The 27,004-nt window shown below is 37.0% G+C and overlaps 1 protein-coding gene across 2 annotated transcripts in view; it reads right to left on the reverse strand.

Moving 5' to 3' along the window:
- Positions 1-27,004, reverse strand: part of COG5 (component of oligomeric golgi complex 5) — a 270,936-nt gene that overhangs the window by 81,263 nt on the left and 162,669 nt on the right. For both annotated transcript variants that reach the window (XM_059074512.2, XM_067042835.1), the window contains exon 11: positions 14,658-14,739. In XM_059074512.2, the coding sequence (XP_058930495.2) occupies positions 14,658-14,739 (82 nt within the window). The remainder of the gene's footprint in view (positions 1-14,657; positions 14,740-27,004) is intronic.

Raw genomic sequence — 27,004 nt, forward strand, 5'->3', positions numbered from 1 at the left:
GATATTATTTGACTTGTCTCTGTATTTCCTTTACCTAGAATAACACCAGGCACTGAATTATTGCATGAACAAATGAACTGAAAAAAGAATGAAGAGGTCTAGGTATGGAATTAAATCATTTCTCCAGATTCTAACAGTCTAGACTTAATTACCTCACTACCCCCAGACCCCCTGGTTCAACCCTGATGTTTGCTTAATCCCAGAGGTGCAGCACTCACAGCTCTTGCCTTAGTCTTAAGCAGCTGTGCTAAATATCAGCCTGTATATACGCTTCTGTCACTCCATCTCCCTCTGTGAAGACTGAATACCTCATCTCTCGGCCACTAACCAGGGTCCTGACCAAGAATAGGCATCACTCCTTAAAACTCCCACCAACCTTCAGACAACCAAATTCTGGTCAATGTAAAAACTGGAAGGTAGATTTATCCACTCAAAAACTATTTGCTGATCATTTACTATATGACAAATACTGTTGTAAATGTTGCATATGCAGTAGTGAACAAAATAAGCAGAGTTCCCACCCATGAGGAGCTTATATTCTAGTGAAGGAGAAAGACAATAAACAAATCAGTATGTAACATAATGTCAGGCAGTGTTAAGTGCTTTAAAGAATAATAAAGCAAGGTTAGAGAACAGATAGTGATAGGGAGTTGTAGTCTATTTACTGCAGACAGGGAGGGCCTCTCTAAGTGAAGCAAGGATATGACCCATCTGGATATCTGGGGAAAGAATGATTCAGATGGAAGAAACAGCAAATGCAAAGGACTTTAGGTAGGTTATCCTGGTAGAGGCCGCTGCTCTTATTTTAGCAACTTGCCAAGTTCTTTAGACACCTTGGCCTGAGAGGGTCAGCCTCCACACCTAGGTTTTGAGTCCCTCTTTTTTTTTTTTTTTTTTGCGGTACGCGGGCCTCTCACAGTTGTGGCCTCTCCCGTTGCGGAGCACAGGCTCCGGACACGCAGGCTCAGCGGCCATGGCTCACGGGCCCAGCCGCTCCGCGACATATGGGATCCTCCCGGACCGGGGCACGAACCCGTATCCCCTGCATCGGCAGGCGGACTCTCAACCACTGCGCCACCAGGGAAGCCCTTGAGTCCCTCTTTTTTAAGTACATTGCTACTCATTTCTAGTTCACTCCTTTCCTAACTGGCTCAATTCCCAATAAAAACTGTCAGCCTTGCACATAAATCACCTAGCACTATGAAAGTAAAGGAGGCTAGTAATATACTGGGTTTAGTATGCCTTGGAAAATATTATCTGCTTCATAATTGAATTAGATATCTATTGTTACATAAGAACTTGCCACATATGTAGCTGTTTATTTTTTAAAACACACATGTATTTTCTCATAGTTTCTGTGGATCAGACGTACTGGGTCCTCTGCTTCAGGGTCTCTAACAAGGCTGTAATCAAGTTGCCAGCCATGGCTGGAGTCTCATCTGAAGGTTCAACTGGGGAAGGATATGATGCCAAGTTCATGTGGTTGTTGCCAGGATTCTGTTCCTTGTGAACGGCACTGGATTTAGGGTCTCAGTTCCTAGCTTGCTGTTGGCTAGGTGTCAATCTTAGTTCCTCGCAAAGTGGACCTCCCCAGTATGGCTACTTATCTCATCAAAGCTTGTAATCCAAGAAGGCAATAGAGAGAGCTTGCTAGCAACATGGAAGTTATGTTCTTATGTTACCTAATCACACAAGGGACATTCCCTTTGCATATTCTGTACCTATAGAAGGTATACCTAAGCAAGTTGTACCTGTACTCAAGGGGAAGAGATTATAGAAGGGTGTAAATGCCAGGAGGCAGGGATCACTGGGGACCATCTTAGAATCTACCTGCTCCAATAAAATGAACCATACCTTATTCACATCAACAAAATTATATAAAAGTCAAATGTTGAGGGCCATACAGCAGTCTGATAAACAGCTATTTTTCAAATACTGATATATTATAGACTATATTACTCCTTCCTAATTAAGATAGTTTCATATTTCAAAAAAACCTGTTTAAAGTATTGTTGAAAAACAGCCCAAACACACTATATAGAAATAGTTCAGAAGTAAATTAAAGTACCAGAATGAAATATGGGTAAGTCAGCTGTACCCAAGTTAATGAGTTTCCTGTTACTCATAAAAGAACTTTTCCTACCGAGTCTCAGAAATCTACTATGGTCCAAGATATATATTAAAAGCAAATGAATGTTTATATGAACTAAAACTGATTGTAAATAATTTTACTGAGGATTAATATGCCTTCTGATTTAATTTTAAAATAATGATTTAATAAAACTAAAAGCAGAATAGAAAAGAGACCTTTTTAAAACTCAAAGAAATCCCATTTAAGATGAACAGATATTAAAATTCAAGTTTTAAATGGAAAATCTGATCAAAGCCTAAAGCATTGAACTTTGAATGAAGAATCTGAGTTAAAACAAACACACACACACACACACACACACACACAAAACCTAAGATTAGCCACTTGCAAACTATATACACAAATTATATATACACACACACTTAGAATGGAATGACTGTCTGAAAATAACTGGCTATGGTCCCTAGGAAGTTTCTTAGGTTTTGCTTTTGTTTTGTTTTGTGTTTTTTCATAATAGCAGCAGCACAAAGTCATGCAATCCAATATCAACTGGGTATGCTATTGTGGTATTCGATACCACAACCTTTCCTTTTAGCAGGAATATAAAGCATACACATTCTCCTCCAACTTCTTAACTAGTTAACCTTGAATGCATTTATGATATGAAGATGACCACCCTTGTTATCTCACAATAAAAATAACAGTCACAACAACAATAAAGGTCACCTTCAACTTCTTACCCTCGATTCCGCTATAAATATTTCTAGTCTTCAACTTTCTTCACAGGAACAACTGTCCATACTATACAAGACCAATTCTTCAACTTCCATGCTTAATCTCATCCCATTTCATCTCCTCCAAGACTATTATTCTCTTCTGTATTTTCAGCTTCCAATCAATTAAAAAAAAAGATTGAACATGCTCTCATTGTATTAAAAAAAAACAAAAATACAAATAACATGGCAAATGCTTCCCCTTGACCCTTTAACAGTTTACTTGTAGCCGCTGCCCTGTCACCCCTTGCAAGTGTAGTCTACACACACCTCCTTGCCTCTTCCAGGCTGCAACCAGACTTCCAAATGCCACAGTGCCATGGAAACTGTTTTGGGAAAAGTTAGAGTATCATTCTGTCTGCCAAAAACAGTGGGCACTTTTCTGATCTCCTCTCACTGGATCGCCGTTGATCACTCTCTCCTTTGTGACACTCTCCATAATCCCATTCTCTCCAGGGTTTTCTACTCTACTGACTTGTTTTTCTTACTCTTCTTTGCTGACTTCTTTCCTCTGCCTTAAATATTTTCCTTGAAACTAAAAAAAAAGTTACCATAGAATTCAAACATATAATATGAAGAGAACCTCTACGTATCCATAACTTATCAACTTGATCTTGTTTTATCTATAACCCTACCCAATCCTGCTCCACTGCTGCCAGTTATTTTGAAGCAAATTACAAACATCATGTCATGCATAAGTATGTCAGCATGTATCTCTGATAGTAAAGACTATTAAAAAAATAACCATAGTTCTCTTATCACACTTTACAAAGTTAACAATCAGCTTGCCCCATAGAGAGAACCTCTGCTGGAGAAGAGGGAAACTGGAAAAGCTTTTAGTGGTTCATGGAACTGGAGTGACAATTTTTAAACTTAAAGATTCTCAACCCAAGCATCCTATGGAAGGTTTACTTAGTTACGCAGTTGCAAGGGAAGCTGGGGAACTAGGTCTAAGCTTCAAAGAGCACAGGTTAAAATATCCTTCATATTTGTGGAAACATATCTTAGGAAACAAAGACCACCTGGAAGGGCTTCCCTGGTGGCGCAGTGGTTGAGAGTCCGCCTGCCGATGCAGGGGACACGGGTTCGTGCCCCGGTCCAGGAGGATCCCACATGCCGAAGAGCGGCTGGGCCCGTGAGCCATGGCCACTGAGCCTGCGCGTCCGGAGCCTGTGCTCCTCAACGGGAGAGGCCACAACAGTGAGAGGCCCGCGTACCACAAAAACAAAAACAAACAAACAAAAAAGACCACCTGGAAGAGAGAACATGCTACCAACATAGGCAGGTCTTCCTTCCCATGAAGACATTCACCAGATTGTGCAGTTTCACGTGGCAGGAGGCTAAAGAGCTTGTCTGAAAGCCACTGGAGGACAGAGTTAGATAACCTCAATATTTCAGGGCTGACAAGACAAAGACCCTCCAACTTCTCAATTAAAGGCCTGGGAGAAGTATGCCTTAAAAAAGGGGAGAATTAGAGATATACTGAGTCCTATTAAAACTGCAACTACCCCAAACCAACCCAATCCTAGAGTGAACTGAAATGGTCAGCCAAAGGGAGAGAAAAGAAACCAACAAAATACTTCATAATATGCAAATAAAATCCTATGAATCAGTAAGACATACAATTCTATAGAAAATCAACAGACGTGTAAAAGAGCATATGCAAATGGCCAATGTATATATGGAAAAATGAATAATATCATTAATCACAAAGGAAATAAAAATTAAAGCTACAATGTGATTTGACTAAACATCCACCAGAACGGCTAGAACCAAAAACAGAAAATAGCAAGGGATTGCAAGGCTGTGGACAAACTGGGACTCTCATATACTGTCAATGGTACAGTGACACTGGAAAACTTTTTGGCAGTGTCTAATAAAGCTGAACATATGCATACTCTATCACCTACTATATTCATTTCCTATAGCTGCCGTAACGAGTCACCACAAACTTGGTGGCTTAAAACAGTATAAGTGTCTTATCTTGCAGTTCTAGAGGTCAGAAGTACAAATTTGGTCTCACTAAATCAAAATCAAGGTGTCAGCAGAGCTACCTTCCTTCTGGAGGTTCTAAGTGAGTTTTTACTTGACCTTTTCACCTACCACCATTCCTTGGCCTGTGGTCCCCTTCTAGTAGTTACATCACTCCGATCACTGTTTCCATGATTACATCTCCTCCTCTGACTCTGCTACCGCCCTCTTACCCTTCTAAGGCCCTTGATGACTACACTGGGCCCACCCAGAAGATCCAGGATAATCTCTCCATCTCAAGATCCTTAAATTATATCTGCAAAATCCATTCTGCCATGTAAGGCAACACATGCTAATTTCTGGAAGGGCTATTATTCTGTCTACCACACCTACCTATTTTCCATTGCTGGGTTTATTCCCAATAAAAAAGGACAGAACTGTCACAGGAAGTATTATTTAAAATAGCTCAAACTTGGAAACCACCCAAATACCCATCTATAATATGGTGGATAAAATATAATATGGCATACTGACCGAATGGTTTATTTTACAACATTGGGAGTGACCTACAAGGACATGCAACAACATGGAGGACTCTTAGAAACATGGAGCGAGAGTCGTCAGAAAACAAGCACAAGATTAAATCTGGATGATTTTATCTGCATAAAATAGCAATCATTGGGTTTCCCTGGTGGCTCAGTGGTTAAGAATCCACCTGCCAATGCAGGAGACACAGATTTGAGCCCTGGTCCGGGAAGATCCCACATGCTGTGGAGCAACTAAGCCCATGTGCCACAACTACTGAGCCTGCGCTCTAGAGCCCACGAGACACAACTACTGAAGCCCGTGCGCCCAGAGCCCATGCTCCACAACAAGAGAAGCCACCGCAGTGAGAAGCCCGCGCACAACAAAAGAGTGGCCCCTGCTCTCCACAACTAGAGAAAAGCCCACATGCAGCAATGAAGACCAACCACAGTCAAAAATAAAATAAATGAATTAAGCAAAAAATTTTTTTTAAATAGCAGTAATTAAAGCAAAACCCCCCCCCATCTCTACCATCAGAAATTAGTGGTTACTCTTGCTAGGAGAAGAAGAGGCAGAAACTAGAAAGGGGCATGAGGGGAACCTCTGGATTCAGCTAATATTCTGTTTCTTGATCTTGATGCTGTTCTTGATCTTGGTAACACAGCTCTATTGAGATATGAAAAATTCATTTAGGTATATAAGTATGATACACATACCTTTTTTTAAAGAGTACAGCTGGCCCTTGAACAACACGGGTTTGAGCTGTGTGGGTCCACATACATGTGGATTTTTCAATAGTAAATACTACAGTACTACACAATCTGCAGTTGGCTGAATCTGCAGGTGTGGAACCACAGATCTGGAGAGCCAATCATAGTGATACATGGATTTTTGACTGCACAAACGGTCAGTCCTCCTAACCCCCATGCTGTTCAATGGTCAACTGTATTATACTTTAATGAATGATTTTTAAAAAGAGAAGTCAATGAAAGACTTTTAAAGTCTTTAAAAATTTATTTGTGCAGCGTTATTTAGATATAATTGACTTATAACATTTATTAGTATGTACATCATAATGATTTGATATATTTGCAAGATTTTATCAGAGAATTACATGATCAATGGAAGACTTTATCGAAGAATTATATGATCAAATTTGTCCTGTCAAAGGAAGTTTCTAAAAAGTTGCTTGATGACTAGACTTACTTTCTGCCAGGTGATACAAACTTTCAGTACTTTTAAAAAACACTCCTCGGCTTCCCTGGTGGCGCAGTGGTTGAGAATCCGCCTGTCGATGCAGGAGACACGGGTTCGTGCCCTGGTCCAGGAAGATCCCACATGCCGCGGGGCAACTAAGCCCGTGAGCCATGGCCGCTAGGCCTGCGCGTCCGGAGCCTGTGCTCCGCAACGGGAGAGGCCACAACAGTGAGAGGCCCGCATACCGCCAAAAAAAAAACAAAAAACAAACAAACAAACAAAAAAAACACTCCTCTCAAGTTCTCAAATCTAGTGACTTCTCTTTTTCAGCAAGCTCCAAGTTTTCTTCTTTATATGCTACACAGTGCTCAGGATGGTCCCTTGTAAACTCATTAGAGCTCTGTAGCAAAAGAATGCTTCAGTTGCAGGGATCAAAAATCTAAAAGGTACTTAAAATGAGGGTGTGAGACCTACCTCCTAAGTATATATATTTAAGTTGTACGTTAACTTTTAAGAAACGCATCACAGGGACTTCCCTGGTGGTGCAATGGTTAAGAATCTGCCTGCCAACACAGGGGACACAGGTTCAATCCCTGGTCCAGGAAGATCCCACATGCCGTGGAGCAACTAAGCCCATGCACCACAACTACTGAGTCTGCACTCTAGAGCTCGCGAGCCACAACTACTGAGCCCACATGCCTCAACTATTGAAGCCCTCACACCTAGAGCCCATGTTCTGCAATAAGAGAAGCCACCATAATGAGGAGTCCATGCCCCGCAATGAAGAGTAGCCCCCTCTCACCGCAACTAGAGAAAGCCCATGTGCCGCAACGAAGACCCAATGCAGCCAAAAAAAAAAAAAAAAAAAGCAACACAGTAAAATCTCATTTAACATGGACATCATTCTAACATTTTTTAATCTACATTAAAGTATTCATAACTGTATAGCTGTTTATCTCCCTATTTCAAAGGAAGAGTGGACTCCCGATTTATCACTGTATCTTTAAAAAGGTAAAGATAATGAGTTTTAGCATATACTTTAAAGCTTTCTGTATCTTCAAATGTGCGTATCTCCTAAAGCGTTTCTCTTATTCACACTTGATTTTCCAAAGCACTACAGATATATACCATGTAGCTTTCTTTTTTCTTTTCTTGCGGTACGCGGGCCTCTCACTGTTGTGGCCTCTCCCATTGTGGAGCAAAGGCTCCAGACACGCAGGATCAGTGGCCACAGCTCACGGGCCCAGCCGCTCCGCGGCATGTGGGATCTTCCCTGACCGGGGCACAAACCTGTGTCCCCTGCATTGGCAGGCAGACTCTCAACCACCATGCCACCAAGGAAGCCCTAGCTTTCTTAACTGTATGAATCAACTCCCTGAGTTGCTTAAGAGTTTTGATAGACTAATACTGCACAAAGAGTTTTAAATTTTTTAAAATACATTTACTTGCCAGAACATTTTAAGCATATTTCAAAAAATGTTTTTAAGTGCTTATGCTTTTATAAAAGTGCACTGGCATGTTTTTTTCCTTGCTTCCTTCTTTTTTTCATCCTTCCTTCCAGTCAACAAGCATTTATTGAAGGCTTACTGTGTGCTAGGTACACTTTTAGCCATTGAAGATACTATTACCATCACCAATATAGTATTCCATGTCTTATGGGGAATTAAATTCTAGTGGGAGGCAGATTAAATAAATAAATAGTGTATTAGTATGTGATGAGAGGTATGGCAAAAACTAAGGGGGATAAGACATTCTGGGAAAATCACATTACAAAGAAGAATTATGAAGTCATTTCAAAGAGTTCAAAATGGTAATGTTTATTTTGCTTGTTTCTGTTGAGACTTGAAAAATATATGTATCATAACCCACCAGGTTGGTGAACAAACATTATTATCTGGAAACTACAATGAGAAATAACAGACATAAAGCTTAGAAATCATCTTGGAAACAACTATCAGCCATAGAAAATTAAAGCAGCACATATCCTATAGAAGCTATTCTGAATCTTCATAGTGACAAGTTCAGGACCCTTTCCTTTTAAATAAAGTAAATTCACTGTCAAACCCCTAGATTATATTTTATTATATCTAGTAGAACTTATTTTTATTAAGCATGAACATTTATAATCAGAAGGAACATGTTCCTAACTAGGAAATTTTTCCTTTAGATATTTTCTGCCAAATATTACTTACTTAACACAATCTGTTACACTGTATATAATCTTCAACTCTGCAGATGATCGCATCTCCTTTATATTGCCTGTCTATAATTTTAAATTACTACAGTACACTCCAGGGACTATATGTGCTATACAAATGGACTCTGTCTCTTTCTCCAGTCTTGAAGCTGGGCAAATGCAGGCCTTGTAGGCCTGTAGGGTGCAGCCCAACAGCTTCTCAGGTGTTTATCACTTTATTTTAATTTTGTAATATTTTTCCTCAAGGAAAAGGATTAGAGAGAATATACCTGCTCCTCACACAAGACTGGGAGGAGTGCCTGTTCCTGAAAGCCAAACTAAAAAACCTCACAATTCACAGAGTATTTGGTAGAGTCTAGCCTCCGTAGTGGGAAATAATTAGCTCTAGACTAAACACTGCTCAGGTTTTGCCAATAAATCCAAAAAGCAAGACTCAAAGGAACCAAATTATTTTTTAATAACTTAACAGTACCTGAGAGTAAGAATACTTAACAGGAAGACAAAAGTATCTAGTACTAAACAAGGTAAAATTCATGTGTGATACTGAATCACAAATTATTAGACGTGCAAAAAAGTAGGAAAAAGTATCAATGAGGAAGAAGAAAATTCAATCAACCAGACCCAGAATTGACAGAGAGGACTGAATTAGAGACAAGGGCATTTCCATTCCAGTCCCACTCCCTAGAGTTATACTCTCTTAATGTTTGTGTGATTTGTTGGGATGAAGTTTACCTTACACAACTTCTACTAAAAATGTGCTGTATCAACCAATAATAAACAATATTGGAAGATGTAATGCTTAAAGGTTTGAAATATTTCAAGTATGCTAAGGTTATTTCTTTGGTACGTTCCTACCATATTAAGAGAAAAAAAAATTCAAAATACCAATTAAGTTTACTCATTAAAGAAAGAAAATAAAATACTATCTACAGGGCTTCCCTGGTGGCACAGTGGTTAAGAATCTGCCTGCCAATGCAGGAGACACGGGTTTGAGCCCTGCTCCAGGAAGATCCCACATGTCGCGGAGCAACTAAGCCCATGCGCCACAACTACTGAGCCTGTGCTCTAGAGCTCAGGAGCCACAACTACTGAGCCTGTATGCCACAACTACCGAAGCCCAAGCACCTAGAGTCTGTGCTCCGCAACAAGGGAAGCCACCGCAATGAGAAGCCCACACACCGCAACAAAGAGTAGCCCCTGCTCTCTGCAACTAGAGAAAGCACACGTGCAGCAACAAAGACCCAACACAGCCAAAAATAAATAATTTAATTAAATAAATAAATTTTTTTTTAAAAAGAGAGTAGGAATATACCAATCTAAAAAAAAAAAAAACTGTCTACAACAACTCCAAGGTTTTGTAAAGGCTCTGAAGTGATAAAGTACAGTTTTAATGAATGCTTGAAAACAGCAACAATGAGCTTTTACATTGTTTTTATTCTAAAAACTGAGGCTTTAATGAATTTTGTAATTATGCTTATATATTTTGTAGGTCAATTTACATCTTTGTGTTTTCCTACTGGTATGTGAGTAAATGTATTCCACAACTGGCTTATAGTGTGAAAGTTAAATATTAAAGAAAACTTCATCATAACTGGTTTCATGAAAAACCATTACTTTCATACATGGAGTAAGAAACTACTGAAAGGCTGTATTTATATAATACTATATTTGAATATTTGAAAAACTACCTCCTAAAATTGATAAATTGGAAATTTTTCAAAAATAAAAACTTTCGTCATTTGGAAGATACTGTTAAGAAAATGCAAAGGCAAATCACAAACAGGAGACTATATTTGTAAAACATACATCTGAGAAAGGACTTGGAATCAGATATATAAGGATATTTTAAGACTCAATAATAAGAGGACAAGCAATAAGCTAAAAAAATTAAATAAAACTAAAAAGTCAGTAATTTTGACCAACACTTAACCACAGAAGATATACAGATGGGAAATAAACCTATGAAAATCTGGTCATCACTAGTCTTTAGGCAGGTGAAGTTAAAACCACAATGAAAGTCCACTGAACATTCACAAGAATGGCTAACATTAAAATGACAATATCATACATTGATGACAATACAGAAAGAATTATCATAAATTGTTGATGGGGATGAAAAATGGTACATCTATCTTGGGAAACAGTTCAGCAGTTTTTTAAAGTTAAACATATACTTATCAAATGATCAGGAAATTCCACTCTATGAGTTTACCCAAGAGAATGAACACATATGTCTACAAAAGATCCGTATATAAATGACTGTAGTAGCTTTATTTGTAATAACCCCAAACTGTAATAAACTAGTTATTCCCCCAACTGGAGAATAGATAAATTGTGTATATCTATACAATGAAATTCTAATCAGCAATAAAAAGAAAGGGACTACTGGTACATGCAACAACATGAATAAACCTTAAAATAACTATGTTGCTATACAAGAACTCATACTGCATGATTCCAGTTTTATGAAAATCTAGGAAAAGCTAACATATACAGACAGAAAGCTTATCATTAGCTGCCAGAAGCCAAGAGGTAAGAATAGGAGATTAACTGTAAGAGTACATTAGGTATTTTATTCTTTTTGTTGCAATGGTAAATGGGAGTGTTTTCTTCATTTCACTCTCAGATTTTTCATCATTAGCGTATAAGAATGCCACAGATTTCTGTGCATTAATTTTGTATCCTGCTACTTTACCAAATTCATTGATTAGCTCTAGTAGTTTTCTGGTAGCATCCTTAGGATTCTTTATGTATAGTATCATGTCATCTGCAAACAATGACAGCTTTACTTTTTCTTTTCTGATCTGGATTCCTTTTATTTCTTTTTCTTCTCTGATTGCTGTGGCTAGAACTTCCAAAACTATGTTGAATAAGAGCAGTGAGAGCGGGCAATCTTGTCTTGTTCCTGATCTTAGTGGAAATGGTTTCAGTTTTTCACCACTGAGGACAATGTTGGCTGTGGGTTTGTCATATATGGCCTTTATTATGTTGAGGAACCTACCTAAAGAGACAAAAGACCTGTATGCAGAAAATTATAAAACACTGATGAAAGAAATTAAAGATGATACAAATAGATGGAGAGATACACCATGTTCTTAGATTGGAAGAATCAACATTGTGAAAATGACTCTACTACCGAAAGCAATCTACAGATTCAATGCAATCCCTATCAAACTACCACTGGCATTTTTTAGAGAACTAGAACAAAAAATTTCACAATTTGTATGGAAACACAAAAGACCCCGAATAGCCAAAGCAATCTTGAGAACGAAAAATGGAGCTGGAGGAATCAGGCTCCCTGACTTCAGACTATACTACAAGCCTACAGTAACCAAGACAGTATGGTACTGGCACAAAAACAGAAATATAGATCAGTGGAACAGGACAGAAAGCCCAGAGATAAACCCACACATGTAAAGGAGGCAAGAATATACAGTGAAGAAAAGACGGCCTCTTCAATAAGTGGTGCTGGGAAAACTGGACAGCTACATGTAAAAGTATGAAATTAGAACACTCCCTAACATCATACACAAAAGTAAACTCAAAATGGGTTAAAGACCTACATGTAAGGCCAGACACTATCAAACTCTTAGAGGAAAACACAGGCAGAACACTCTATGACGTAAATCACAGCAAGATCCTTTTTGACCCACCTCCTAGAGAAATGGAAATAAAAACAAAAATAAACAAATGGGACCTAATGAAACTTAAAAGCTTTTGCACAGCAAAGGAAACCATAAATAAGACCAAAAGACAACCCTCAGAATGGGAGAAAATAGTTGCAAATGAAGCAACTGACAAAGGATTATCTCCAAAATTTATAAGCAACTCATGCAGCTCAATAACAAAAAAACAAACACTCCAATCCAAAAATGGGCAGAAGACCTAAATAGACATTTCTCCAAAGAAGAGATACAGATTGCCAACAAACACATGAAAGAATGATCAACATCATTAATCATTAGAGAAATGCAAATCCAAACTACAATGAGATATCACCTTACACTGGTCAGAATGGCCATCATCAAAAAAATCTACAAACGATAAATGCTGGAGAGGGTGTGAAGAAAAGGGAACTCTCGCACTGCTGGTGGGAATGTAAATTGATACAGCCACTATGGAGAACAGTATGGAGGTTCCTAAAAAACTACAAACAGAACTACCATACGATCCAGCAATCCCACTACTGGGTATATATCCTGAGAAAACCATAATTCAAAAAGAGTCATGTACCAAAATGTTCATTGCATCTCTATTTACAATAGCCAGGACATGGAAGCAAGCTAAGTGTCCATCAAGAGATGAATGGATAAAAAAGATGTGGCACATATATACAATGGAATATTACTCAGCCATAAAAAGAAATGAAACTGAGTTATTTGTAGTGAGGTGGTTGGACCTGGAGTCTGTCATACAGAGTGAAGTAAGTCAGAAGGAGAAAAACAAATACAGTATGCTAACACATATATATGGAATCTAAGAAGAAAAAAAAAGTCATAAAGAGACTAGGGGTAGGATGGGAATAAAACACAGACCTACTAGAGCATGGACTTGAGGATATGGGGAGGGGGAAGGTTAAGCTATGAAGAAGTGAGACAGTGGCATGGACATATATACACTACCAAACATAGGGTGGATAGCTAGTGGGAAGCAGCCACATGGCACAGGGAGATCAGCTCTGTGTTTTGTGACCACCTAGAGGGGTGGGAGGGAGGGAGATGCAAGAGGGAAGAGATATGGGAACATATGTCTATGTATAACTGATTCACTTTGTTGTAAAGCAGAAACTAACACACCATTGTAAAGCAATTATACTCCAATAAAGATGTTAAAAAAAAAGAGTACATTAGGGACATGGGGGTGGGGTGTTGGTGATAGAAATGTTCTATATCTTAATCGTGATGGTGGTTATAAGGATGTAAACATCTGTCAAAAATTCATAGAATTTTCTGCTCAAAGTTGGTGAATTTTATATATGTAAATTACATCTCAAAAAAGCTGACCAAAACAGATACCTAAAGCAGGGAGAAGCACAGTATTCTTTGAGTAGGGTGATTTGTAGAAGTAAATAGAATGATTCAGTCCTAAATAAATCCTCTGCTTAAGTTCTGTCTGGCCACACACGAATGAAGACCTGCTGTGTGGTCACTGCCTTGCTGCACACTCCTTTAGAAGTAGAAGTAGGGAAGCAAAGTAGTGTGGTTAATTCAATTTGGAGCTGTCAGGGACTAAATAATGTTTACATTACTAGGTACTTGCAGTAAATGTGAATAAAAACTTAACTACATACAAACTCTCAAAACACTTTTAAAAGGCCTAGGTACATTCAGTGCTCCCACATTCAGTGATTAGACAAAAACACTTATATGATATTAGCTAGTTTGTATACTTCACTGTTTAGAACTACCCTGTGCCATTATTTCATGACAAAAACAAACTAAGAAAAATTTGTTGGATTATATTTGGTTAAGCAACTTTTAATTCATGATGTGGGTATTTCAGCTGTTCATTCATCAAATCTTCATTTTAACAATAAAGGAAAAGCTATAAGGTCTCTGCCTTTTAATATCTCCGTTAGGAATTAAAATACTCTTCAAGCTTTAACTAAATTCTTCAACATCAATCACCCTTTACATAGGAAAAATTCAGGTTCCTCTGACTGAATTATGGAGAATTAACTTATTCTTCTGGAGCATTTTATTTCACATCCTAAGTATTTTAAAAGTGTAAAGAAAGAATATATTGCTTATATAACTGAATATATAGGTAACATAAGAAATAATTAGCCAGGAGTTTTTAAAAGATGTGTTTTATAAACTAATAGAGCAAAGCTTCTTGATATTAAATTTTAAAGTAACTGAAAAACTGTGAAATCAGTTTGCAAAATAAATACTATACTTACAGTTTGTTGCTGTCTGAAACTGAGAAGAAAGTGCTTGAGTAACTGAATTCCAAAATGTATATAAAATTTCAGCGTGTCCATCCTATGACCCAAAAAAAGGGGATGTATTATTTTTTTTAAATTACAATGCAGGGGCTTCCCTGGTGGCGCAGTGGTTGAGAGTCCGCCTGCCGATGCAGGGGACGCGGGTTTGTGCCCCAGTCTGGGAGGATCCCACATGCCGCGGAGCGGCTGGGCCCGTGAGCCATGGCCACTGAGCCTGTGCTCCGCAACAGGAGAGGCCATAGCAGTGAAAGGCCCGCGTACAGCAAAAAAAAAAAAAAAAAAAAAAAATTACAGTGGATAAGACATAGCATCTAAAAAGTATTAAAAATGTATTTAAGTCTATCAAACAATGGAATTATTAAGTAGAAATATATAGATGAGTCAAATCATGTCTCATGTCATCATCCTTCTCTGATACTTACTAGCTGTGTGAGCTTGGGCAAGTTGCTAAATCATTCTGTGCCTCCCTGCCCTCTGTAAAATGGAGATGATAACAGTACCCACACTGCAGAATTATTACAAGGATTTTAAAAGTTTATAAAAGTAAACTCTTGGGACAGTTCTTGACATATAATAAATCTTCAGTGAATGTTATTATTATTACATTTATTATCATCATCATTATTTTATATACAGAAGGCAATTTTTGTTACCATAAGAAAATGAAGAACAAGAATGCTTAGACCAAGAATGACCACCAAGATACAATTCACCAATTACGAAAGAGAACTGCCTGAAGTATAAACACAATTTTGTTTTTGTTTTTTTAAATCACAGGAATTACTATTACTCAGCTTAGCAGGATAGTGTCACTCAACTATTAATACATATTTTAGAAAGTAATTACTAAAAAGAAAAGATAAATATTAGTTTAAGTGTCATTTGTTAAACCCAGACAAAGTACTTTAATACTGTTAAAAGAAAATGACACTTACAGAAATTTTACCAAGCCCTTTAAGGTACTTCTACATGTGTGATAATATTATATCAAATTGCCGTTATTCTATTTCTGAAGTACAACAATGCCAATTTCACATGGTTCACCCTAGTAACATAAATATGTATAATGCTCAAATATGACTACTGTCATAAAAAATAATTAGGAAATTCATTCATTCTGCTTTAGTTTTGTACTTGAAAAGAATGAAATTCTACTTTTCAAGGTTATAAGAAAGAAAATGAGCAATGAAAAATACTGATTTATCACTTTTATGCCTATGCACATATCTATTTTCCTTGTTATTTGTTTCTTTAATAAGTTTTGTTTTGAATTCAAACGGGTATTGTGTATCATAAAAAGGCAAATCAAATTGCGAATTTCTTATGCAGTGATCACAAAATAGATTCAGATTACCAAGATTTTTTGCAATATGTGTATTGTATATCATACACTTTAAAGTGGATGTTTTTCCAACAAGGATCTACAGCACAGAGAACTATATTCAATATCTTGTAATAACTTATAATGGGAAAGAATCTCAAAAAGAATATATATACATGTATAAACAAATGAGTCACTTTGCTATACTGAAACTAACACAACATTGTTAATCAATTATACTATAGTAAAAAATAATAAAGTGAATGTTTTTCATCATATTAAAGAACCATTTTAATACATCACATTAACAAAATGAAGGACAAAACCACGATTATGTCAACTGATGCACAAAAACGCATTTGACAAAATTCAACACACTTTCATGATAAAACCACTCAACAAGCTAGGAACAAGCTAGGTAATTACCTCAACATATTAAAGGTCATATATGAAAAGTCCACAGATAACAACATAAGGGTAAAAATCTGAAAGATGTCTAAGATGAGGGAAATTTGGTGACTATATATATGCTTCTACATACACACACATATATACACTTAAAAAAGTACACTTGGGTCAATCTTGCTTAAGCATACAAATACAAAATTCTCAGATATAATAGCTAATTGATTTCAGTATTTGAATTCTCTACCTAAACAAGTAGGATTTATGTCAGCAAGGTACCTATCATTAAATATTAGGAAATTTATTAATATAATAGCCCAATGTCTCCAGAAGGAAATCTACAGGATCATTTAGTTGAGTTAATAAAAGGCAATTAATACCCTTTAATTAACAAAATAATACCCAGTCCTAATGTTCTACATTCATAGAAAACAATGCATGAAACAATTCTTATAGTTTTAAAATTATGATAAAAATCACAAAATTTACCACCTTAACCGCTTTTAAGAGTATAGCAGAGTATAGCAGTGTTAACTCTCTGTACCTTGATGTGCGACAGATCTCTGGAACTTTCTCATCTTGCAAAACTGAAACTCTATACCCACTGAGCAACAACTCCCATTTTCTTTCTCCCCAGAGCCTTGGAAACTACCTATCTACTTTCTGTTTCTAAGAATGTGACTATTTGAGATACCTCATGTGAGTGGAATCACACAATATTTGTTTTTTTTTTTAAATGGAGGTGGAAGGGGCTTATTATGGGATTTAGGCTTGTGCTATATAATTTTAAGCACAGTGGGCTGGAGCCCACTTTAATCCTCTCGACTCCTAGGTGAAAATGACCAAGATCCAGTCACCGAATTGCTTCCGTCTTGCCTTCCTGTTAGCACCACCCAATCCATAACCAGTCTCTGCTTTCTTGTTATTATTATTTAAAGTTATTGGCCACACCCCATGGCATGTGGGATCTTAGTTCCCTGACCAGAGATTGAACCCGAGCCTCCTGCATTGGAGGGCAGAGTCTTAACCACTGGACCGCCAAGGAAGTCCCAATATTTGTTTTTTTGTGATTGGATTATTTCATTTAGCATGATGTCCTTAAGTTTCATCCATCTTTAACATGTAACAGAATTTCTTTTTTAAAGACTTTATAATATTCCATTGCATGTATGTACATATGTGTGTGTCTGTGTATCACATTTTCTTTATCCCTTCATCCATCGTCAGACACTTGGATTGCTTCTATCACTTGGCTATTATGAATAATGCAGCAATGAACATGGCAGGGCAAATCTCTCTTCAAGATCCTGTTTTCAATTCTTTTGGATATACTGTGTATCTCCAGAAGTGAGATAGTTGGATCATACATTAATTCTGTTTTTAATTTTTTTGAGGAACCTCCACACTGTTTTTCTTAGCAGCCACATGATTTTACATTCCTATTAACAATACACAAGGGTTCCAATTTCTCCACATCCTCACCAACACCTGTTTTCTGTTTTGGAAATAGTCATCCTAATGAGTGCAGTGATATCTCATTATGATTTTGATTTGTACTTCCTGATGATTAGTGGTGTTGATCATCTTTTAATATGCTTGTTGGTCATTGGTATGTCTTCTTCAGACAAATGTCTATTCAAGTCCTTTACACATTTTTTGAGTTGGGTGGTTTGTTTTTGTTGAGTTGTAGGAGTTCTTTGTATATTATGGACATCAACCCCTTACCAGATATATAGCTTGCAAATATTGTCTCTCATTCTACAGGTTGCCTTTTCATTCTGTTAATTGTTTCCTTTGTCGCACAGAAGTTTTGAAGTTTGGTATAGTACCATTTGTCAATTTCACCTTTTTGTTGCCTGTGATTTTGTGTCATATCCATGAAATCACTGCCAAGTCCAATGTCATGAAGATTTCCCCATTTTCTACTGAGTTTTATAATTTTAGGTCTTACATTTAGGGCTTTAAATTCATTTTGAATTAATTTTTGAATACGGTTTACGGTAAGGGTCCAATTTCTTTCGTTCACACATGAATATCCAGTTTTTCCAGCATCATCTGTTGAAGAGACTGGTAATACAAAGTTTGTATGACCCTCTTCATTCTATATACCATTATTTGTCTTATTTTATCTGAAATTAATACTGTCGCTAATGCTTTCACTTGAGAAATGTTTATTGGTCTATTTATTTTTATTCTTGTCATGTCACTGTTTTTTGACTCTTATAAACAACGTATTTTATTTTTAAACACTGTTTTATCTTTTAATAAGAAATTACAAACCAAATATATTTAACTAATAGGTTATTTCTGCTTTTATCATCTCATTTTATGCTTTCTTTGTGTTTTCTTTGTTCTGTGGATGATTTTTGTTAGCTTTTATCTTCTCTAGAGGCTTTTTCTTTTACTTCTTTTGGATGTGTCATTATCTATTCCTACAACTAACCATAAATTCCTTTGATGCAAATCACCTTTGTAATTCACAGAATTACTGAAAAAGATTTCTAGAAATAACAGGAATTCTTCAAGGCTTTTTAGAATTGCCAAATTAAACAAGAAAATTCTAAGTCCTAGACATGACCTTTTGAAAGAAAACATAGGGTCCCAGATAATCTGGCTACTTCTTCCTTTTTAGTGACAAGTCACTCAAAACTTCTAAGCCAAGAAGTATGTACTTTTAACTTAATCAGAGAAGAACTCAAAGTATCCATGCATTAGAATGTATGTGAACGTTGACTAGGAAAGTAACATTTTCTGAATGTCCATTATGTAACAGGCACCACTGAATGTTATCTCATTTAAACACTACAACAATCACCAGAATGTAAGCTCCATGACAGCAGAGGTCCCATTTTGTCTTTCTTACCACTCTAATTTCAACATCGAGAATGTGACCAGGACATAATAGGCACACAATAAACATTTACTGAAAAAATGAGTGGAATGATCTTATAAGATGACATTTTTAGTCTCTTTCTAGAGTGAAAACAAAGGTCAAAGAGAAAAGGTGACTTGCGTAGAATTACACAGAAAGTAGCACAGTAGTACAAAAAGTAGTAGAGCTGGGATTTGATCTAAGGTTTGTTTGACTGATATATTAAAGTATTAGTCCCCTTTAACTTGACTTACAAAGCCTTATATGACATGATTGTCCCAGCCTACTTCTCTTGTTACATATCACTGAGGTCAAAGATCCAACCAGCACAAATTCATTCAGGTTGCTAAAGGTTCTTCTGTAGTTTCTCCCAGTTAACAGCTTTTAATTCAGCACCTTCATCTGTTTAGGTGTCAGTTTAGGTGTCTCTTCTCTTGGTTCCCCCAGGTTTGGTGCACTCTGTTATATACATCTATAGCATCCCATGTTCCCCACCACAATTATATTTTCCTATTTAAATATAGGAAAAGAGCGGTGGTTAAGAAGAGGAACTCTGAAAGTAGGATATTAAGGTTCAGATCCAGTCTCTACCACTTCTAGAACCTGTGAGGCATCTGACCGAAGACGATCTAGGCCACTAACTACGTACAAATCTCTGGCTTAAGAACAAGATCTAAGCTGGAAAAAGAGATTTAGGTGTTATCAGCATTTGGAGGTGGTAGAAACAATTAACATGTGTGAGCTTTTCCATAGACTGCATGTGGCATGAGAGGAACAGAATGTTGAGGATAGGACCCAGGGGAAAAACACTACTTAAAGGTTGGGGATGAAATAACTTAGACTGGAGAAAGAGAAGTGGTGGAGCTAGTTATTAAAAAAAAAAAAAAAAAAGATTGGTCACAAGTTAGTGATTGCTGAAATTGGACAATGGGTACAGAGAGAGTCACTGTCCTATACTTTGGTTCTGTATGTTGACTTCTGTTTGAAATTTTATGAATAAAATGTTTTAAAAGGAAGGGTAGGTGGAGAAGGAGGAATCAGTGAAGGATTCTGAAGAGACATAGTATCTGTGAAGGAGGAAACCAGTATTAGAAGTAGTTATTACCTCTAAGGAGTGAAGTAAAAGAATCTTAGAAGTGAGTAGAAGGATTTGGTAGTTGGGTCATTAAAATTCCTTTAGTAACAACTGTTTCCATGGAGCAGAAGCTTGATTGCAGTGGTTTGGAGCAAAACTGAAACAAGAAAGTAGAGACACAAAGTACCTCATGGAAATCTGGGCATAAAGGGGAGAAATACTTTGAGGGAGATACAGGACCAAGGATTCTGTTCTGGTTTTGATTTTAGATGGTAGATCCCTGGGAGGAAGTAACTGGGAAAGGTTGATATTGGAGAAAGCAGAGAATGTCCTAGACAAGGATAAGATGTAGAATGCGAACAAAAGTAGAGGGGTAAGTCTGAGAAAAGAGAAGATACAATCAACCTCTATCTTTGATACAGAAGGGGAAGGTGAGGATCAGCTCAGAAAAAGATTTTATAAGACAGTGAACTCAATGAGACAAGGTCAGAGGGAACCAGACATAACTAAGTTACGATCAACATAGAAGAGGAGGGCTTCTCTGGTGGCGCAGTGGTTGAGAGTCTGCCTGCCGATGCAGGAGATACGGGTTTGTGCCCCGGTACGGGAAGATCCCACATGCCGCGGAGTGGCTGGGCCTGTGAGCCATGGCCGCTGGGCCTGCGCGTCCGGAGCCTGTGCTCCGCAACAGGAGAGGCCACAGCAGTGAGAGGCCCACGTACAGGAAAAAAAAAAAAAGAATCCTCCTGACAAGGCAGGGGACACGGGTTCAAGCCCTGGTCCAGGAAGATCCCACATGCTGCGGAGCAACTAAGCCCGTGCACCACAACTACTGAGACTGTGCTCTAGAGCCCGTGAGCCACAACTACTGAAGCCCACGTGCCTAGAACCCGTGCTCCACAACAAGAGAAGACACCGCAGTGAGAAGCCCGCGCACCACAACAAAGAGTGTCCCCTGCTCACTGCAACTAGAGAAAGCCCTCACATAACAATGAAGACCCAATGTAGCTAATAAATAAATAAATAAATTACTTAATTTTTAAAAAAAGAAATTATTTCTGGGCGATAGGATTAAACATGATGCTTCCTTTATTCTTTTTAATTTTTTGGAAGAGTAGCTAAGATAATCTATTTTAATTCTAAAGACAAGAATAAATTCTTGATGTAAAAAATTCAATACTGAAATACACATGGTAAAAATTTAAAGCTTCTCTTCAAACTCAAATCCCTTAACCCACACTTTTCCTTAGAGATCACTGTTAAACTACAGTGTTAAAGGGTTTTAAAACCCTTTCTATAGAGTTCTCAACCTTTCTTTTCATATTGCCCCTCCAAAAAGAAAACTAAATAATTATACATATACATATTATATCATATAATATGTAATAATTATATACATATAATTTGCATATTATATACAATAATTATATATTATTACATATTATGTGCATATTATATACAATAATTATATATTATATACATATAATACGTAATAATACATATTATATAATTATATAATATAACTGCACTTAATTTAAATTGAACTTAGTTTCTCCCTGATGACAGATGCTAAATACTAAGGAGTAAGATTTTCTATGGTAGGACTGAACTCTGGAGACCACAAGCCAATGTAATATATAAGATTTTTTGTGCCTCCCCCCTCCCTCCAAAAAACAACTTTTTTTCTCCCTCTTGGGGTCAATATTGCCCTTGTTGAGAACGCATGGTGGACTGGTATTTTAAATAGACTGTCACTCAAATTAGATTTAGTATGAACCACTATCTCCTCCCAACTGTTCCCCTGGCTTCCCTCACCATATTCTCTTTGGTTTCATCCTCCTCTTGAGGTACTCCTTGTGGCCTCCTCTGTTACAATGTTTTCCAAAATCACTGAATGTAAGTATTTTTAAATATACATTCTAATATATGTTTACTTATTTGTTTAAAATTATATACAAATACCACTGTATTAATAAAATATGTGCAATATAAAATGTAAGAAAATAGTTTAAAGGATAAAACTTTAAACTATTTTCTGTAAAAAGAACAGGCAGAATTTATAACTATCTTCTTCCATCTCAAAATATATACACACTTAGGAAACCAGAGTTCTACATGAGTTTTATATGTTGCATTTTCAAGGTATATTTCTTTTCTCTCTACAGCCGGTCTTACCCATTACCAAGGCTTTGACTGCCAATATCATCCAAATTTATGTCTCTAGCAGAGGCCTCTCTTCTGAGTTCCAGACCCCCATGTTAAATTGCCTAACTGACATCTTCACTTGGACGTCCCATGAGCACCTGAATACAGAGCGTATCTTCCCTCCTAAATGTGCTCTTTGGTTTATGGTCTCAAATGAAGTTACTACTAACTACCAGAACCCTGTCAAAACTGAACCAATGATATCATCCTTGATACATTCTCCTCCATCTCACCACTTTTAATCCATCACTAAGATTTGTCAGTTTTATCTCCTGAATAATTCTCAAATCACTGCAATTCTCTCCATTTTCATTGGCATCAGTGTAAATTACTGTTATAGGCTGAGTTTTGACCCAACAAAATTCATATGTTGAAGTCCTAACCCCCCATACTTGAAAAAGTATTTTGAGATAGGTCTTTAAAGAAGTAATTAAATTAAAATGGGGTCATTAGAAGGTCTTTATAAGAAAAAGAAATCTGAAACACAGACACATACAGAAGGAAGATGGTGTGCAGACACAGGGAGAAGACAGCTCTATGGACATTTGTATACAAGTCTTTGTATGGATATATTCTTTCATTTCTCTTGGATTAATAACTAGGGGTATATTGCTAGGTCATATAATATATGTATCTTTAAAGAAACAGCCAAACTGTTTTCCAAAGTGGTTGTACAATTTTACACTTCACTTCAGCAGTATATGAGAGTTCCAGTTGCTCCATATCCTCACCAACACTTGGTATGGTCAGGTCTTTTAAATTTTAGATATGTGCTTAATTGACATCTATCTTTAAAGTGTCTATTCAAATCTTTGGCCTATTTTTTTAAGCTGGCTTTTTTTGTTTACTTATTGAATTCTGAGAGTTCTTTAGACATAAGTCCTTTATTAGATATGTGATTTGCAAATATTTTCTACCAGTTTATTCCTTACCTTGCATTCTCTTAATGCAGTATTTTGCAGAACATAAATTCTTAATTTTGAGTTAAGTCCAAAATATAAATTTTTTTCATTTATGATAGAGCTTTTGGTGTTGCATCTAAGAAATCTTTCTCTACCCCTAAGTCACAAAGTTTGTTGTTTTCTTCTATAAGTTTTAGAATTTTAGGCTTTACATCTGGATATCCAAATGTTTCAGTATTACCTGTTAAAAAGACTACTGCATCAAGATAGAATTGCCTTTGTAACTTTTTTTGAAAATCAATTTTCCACATATGTGTCAGTGTATTTTTGGACTCTCTATTCTGCATCAATGATCTATGTCTCTGACTTTATGCCAATTCCACATTTTCTTGAATATGGTAGTTAAGTCTTGAAATCAGGTATTGTTAGCCCTCCAATATCGCTTTTCTTTTTTCACGTTGTGTTGGGTACCCCAAGTCCTTTGTATTTCTGTTTGTATTTTAGAATCAGCTTGTCAATCACTCCAAAACAACTGTTGGGATTACAGGTCAATTTAGGAAGAAGGGACATCTTAACAACAGCAAATCTATCAACACATAAATAAGGTATCTCTATTTCCTTAGGTCTTCTTTAATTTCTCTCAGCAATATTTAGCGTTTTCAGCTTCCAGATGTTCATCTTTTGACACATTTACTCCTAAGATTTCACATTCTTTGATGTTACTATACATGGAATTATTAACTTTCAATTCTCAATAGTACATTGCTAATATATAGAAGTACAACTGATTTTTGTATATTGACCTTCTATTCTGTAATTTTGCAACATATCACTTATGAGCTCTAGTAGCCTTTTTGTAGATTCCATCGAGTTTTTAACATGGATAATCTTATCATTTTTTATATAAAGACCATTTTACTTCTTCATTTCCAAACTGGAAGTCTTTTATTTCTTTTTCTTGCTCATTGCACTAGCTAGGAAAATGCTGAACAGAAGTAGTGACAGCATAAAGAATCCTTGTCCTCTCCCAAATTTTAAGGGGGAAACATTCAATATTCACCATTGTATATGATTTTACCTGTTCATTGTTCCTAAATGCCTTTTATCAGGTTGAGAAACTTCTATTCCTAGTCTGCTGAGAATTCTTATCAGAAATGGATGTTGGATTCTGTCAAATACTTTTTCTGCATGTATTGAGATGATCATGTGGTTTTTCTTTTTTAGTTTGCTGACTTTCCTTTTCCGATTAGCCTCATACCAAAGCCTCATTCTATCCTCCATAATTTTCAGCCTCTCATTTGTTCCATACTCTTGTCTGTATGCTGCGTTCTAGATAATATCATCAATTCTAACTGCCAGACTAATTCATTTCCTGGCTTTACATAACATCTGTTTAACCTATCTGCTTAATTTTTTACTTCAATGATTTAATTTTTAATTTCTAAATGTCCTATTTGGTTCTTCTTTAGACCTACCTGATCATTTCTTAAGTCACTTATTTCTCATTTTTTATTCCATTCTTTATTTCGAAAAAATATACAGGTATTCTAGATTCTTTGTCAGTTAATTCTAACATCTGAAGTCCATAGTGTCCTTCAGAAGTCCTTTCAGAGTCTAAAACCTGTCTTGAATTGTGTTTATTTTTCCTGCTGACTCTCAATCATGCTTCTAGTTTATTTATAGGACTGGTGATTTTTAACTGTGAGCTCATAGTTGGCTGGCCTTAACATGTGGAGAATCCTGATAGCTAAAACTAGAAATGCTTTCCTCTTCAGGGGATCTGCATTTGTTTGTGAGAGTAGGTACTGTTACCAACCAAGGACCATGTCTGCCAGTCACAGGTCTCAGCTTAAGGCAAGACTATCAGGTTCATTCTTCCACCTTGCTAGAGCCTAGTGGACTGATCCCATCATTGACATGGACATCTGACTTCAGGGCAACTCCAGCTTTTGCAATGACTTAGAGCTCACAAATCTCCACTACAGTTTCAACTACTTTATCTGCTTATGTATATCTGTATATGCATATGCCCCTCACAGATTCTCTTACTTTTTGCAGGGCCAACAGTGCACTACGAATTATGCTTTTCTTGGGGCTTCCCTGGTGGCGCAGTGGCTAAGAATCCGCCTGCCAATGCAGGGGACATGGGTTTGAGCCCTGGTCCAGGAAGATCCCACATGCCACGGAGCAACGAAGCCCGTGTGCCACAACTACTGAGCCTGCGCTCTAGAACCCACAAGCCACACCTACTGAGCCCACGTGCCACAACTACTCAAGCCCATGCTCCGCAACAAGAGAAGCCACCGCAAGGAGAAGCCTGCGCACCACAACAAAGAGTAGCCCCTGTTTGCTGCAACTAGAAAAAGCCCGCATGCAGCAATAAAGATCCAGCGCAGCCAAAAATAAATTGTTTTTAAAAATTATGCTTTTCTAACTTATCTAAAATTTGTTTTACTGCAGGGAGAGGGCCTTTTAAAATAACTAGTCTCCATGCTAGTAAAGCAAAAATCTTCTAACCTTTATAGATAACAGTATTGATTTTTTAAATCAAATTGCGATGCCACTGATAAATGAGTTAAACATTTTTCTCATAAAAATGAGTAAAACATTTTTCTCATATAAATGAGTTAAACATTTTTCTCATAATATTAAAAAGATTCCTAATTTGGGGGTCCTACAGTTTTTCTGAGTCTTAAATGCTATAATCAAATCATCTGATACATCTAAAAGGGCAAAAGAAAACATTCTTTTTCATAGTTAAAATCCTCGTTAGTACTATAGCTGCGCAAAGTGCTGAACACATTCCAAATATAGCCTAATGCATCCTACACACGATTACAAAATTCTGTTCAATGATAAAAAATGCTGGCTTAGAAAATGAAAGTATCATATCTACACTCCCACATATAGCTAAACTGGCTTAATTCTGCAGATGAGAATCTACAACCTGTTTTCCACTGTATGGATCCTGAATAACTTGTCAATAATTTGCTACACTCACTTTCAAAGTGTTACATATAGTACTGATAATTATATAGTGATACTAGAACTTTTAACAGGTTTTAAAAGATAACAAGGGCTTCCCTGGTGGTGCAGTGGTTCAGAGTCCGCCTGCCGATGCAGGGGATGCGGGTTCGTGCCCCGGTCCGGGAAGATCCCACATGCCGCGGAGCGGCTGGCCCCGTGAGCCATGGCCGCTGAGCCTGCGCGTCCGGAGCCTGTGCTCCGCAACGGGAGAGGCCACGACAGTGAGAGGCCCGCATACCGCAAAAAAAAAAAAAAAAAAATTAAATTAAATTAAATTTAAAAAAATAAAAAAAAAATAAAAGATAACAAAATTGAATTTTTGATGTCTCATAAACAGTCCAGAAATCTAATTTAAAATGAGAAGATTTATCCATTCAAGTAATCTTTGGAAATACAATATAAAAAGGGGAAAGAAGTATATCCCACATTTAAATGCCATAAAGAATTAATAGGATAGGTATAAAGGTGTCTGCAAATTTATAGTATGAACTGAAA

This window comes from Kogia breviceps, chromosome 9 (assembly GCF_026419965.1).
Source record: "Kogia breviceps isolate mKogBre1 chromosome 9, mKogBre1 haplotype 1, whole genome shotgun sequence".
NCBI lineage: Eukaryota > Metazoa > Chordata > Mammalia > Artiodactyla > Physeteridae > Kogia > Kogia breviceps.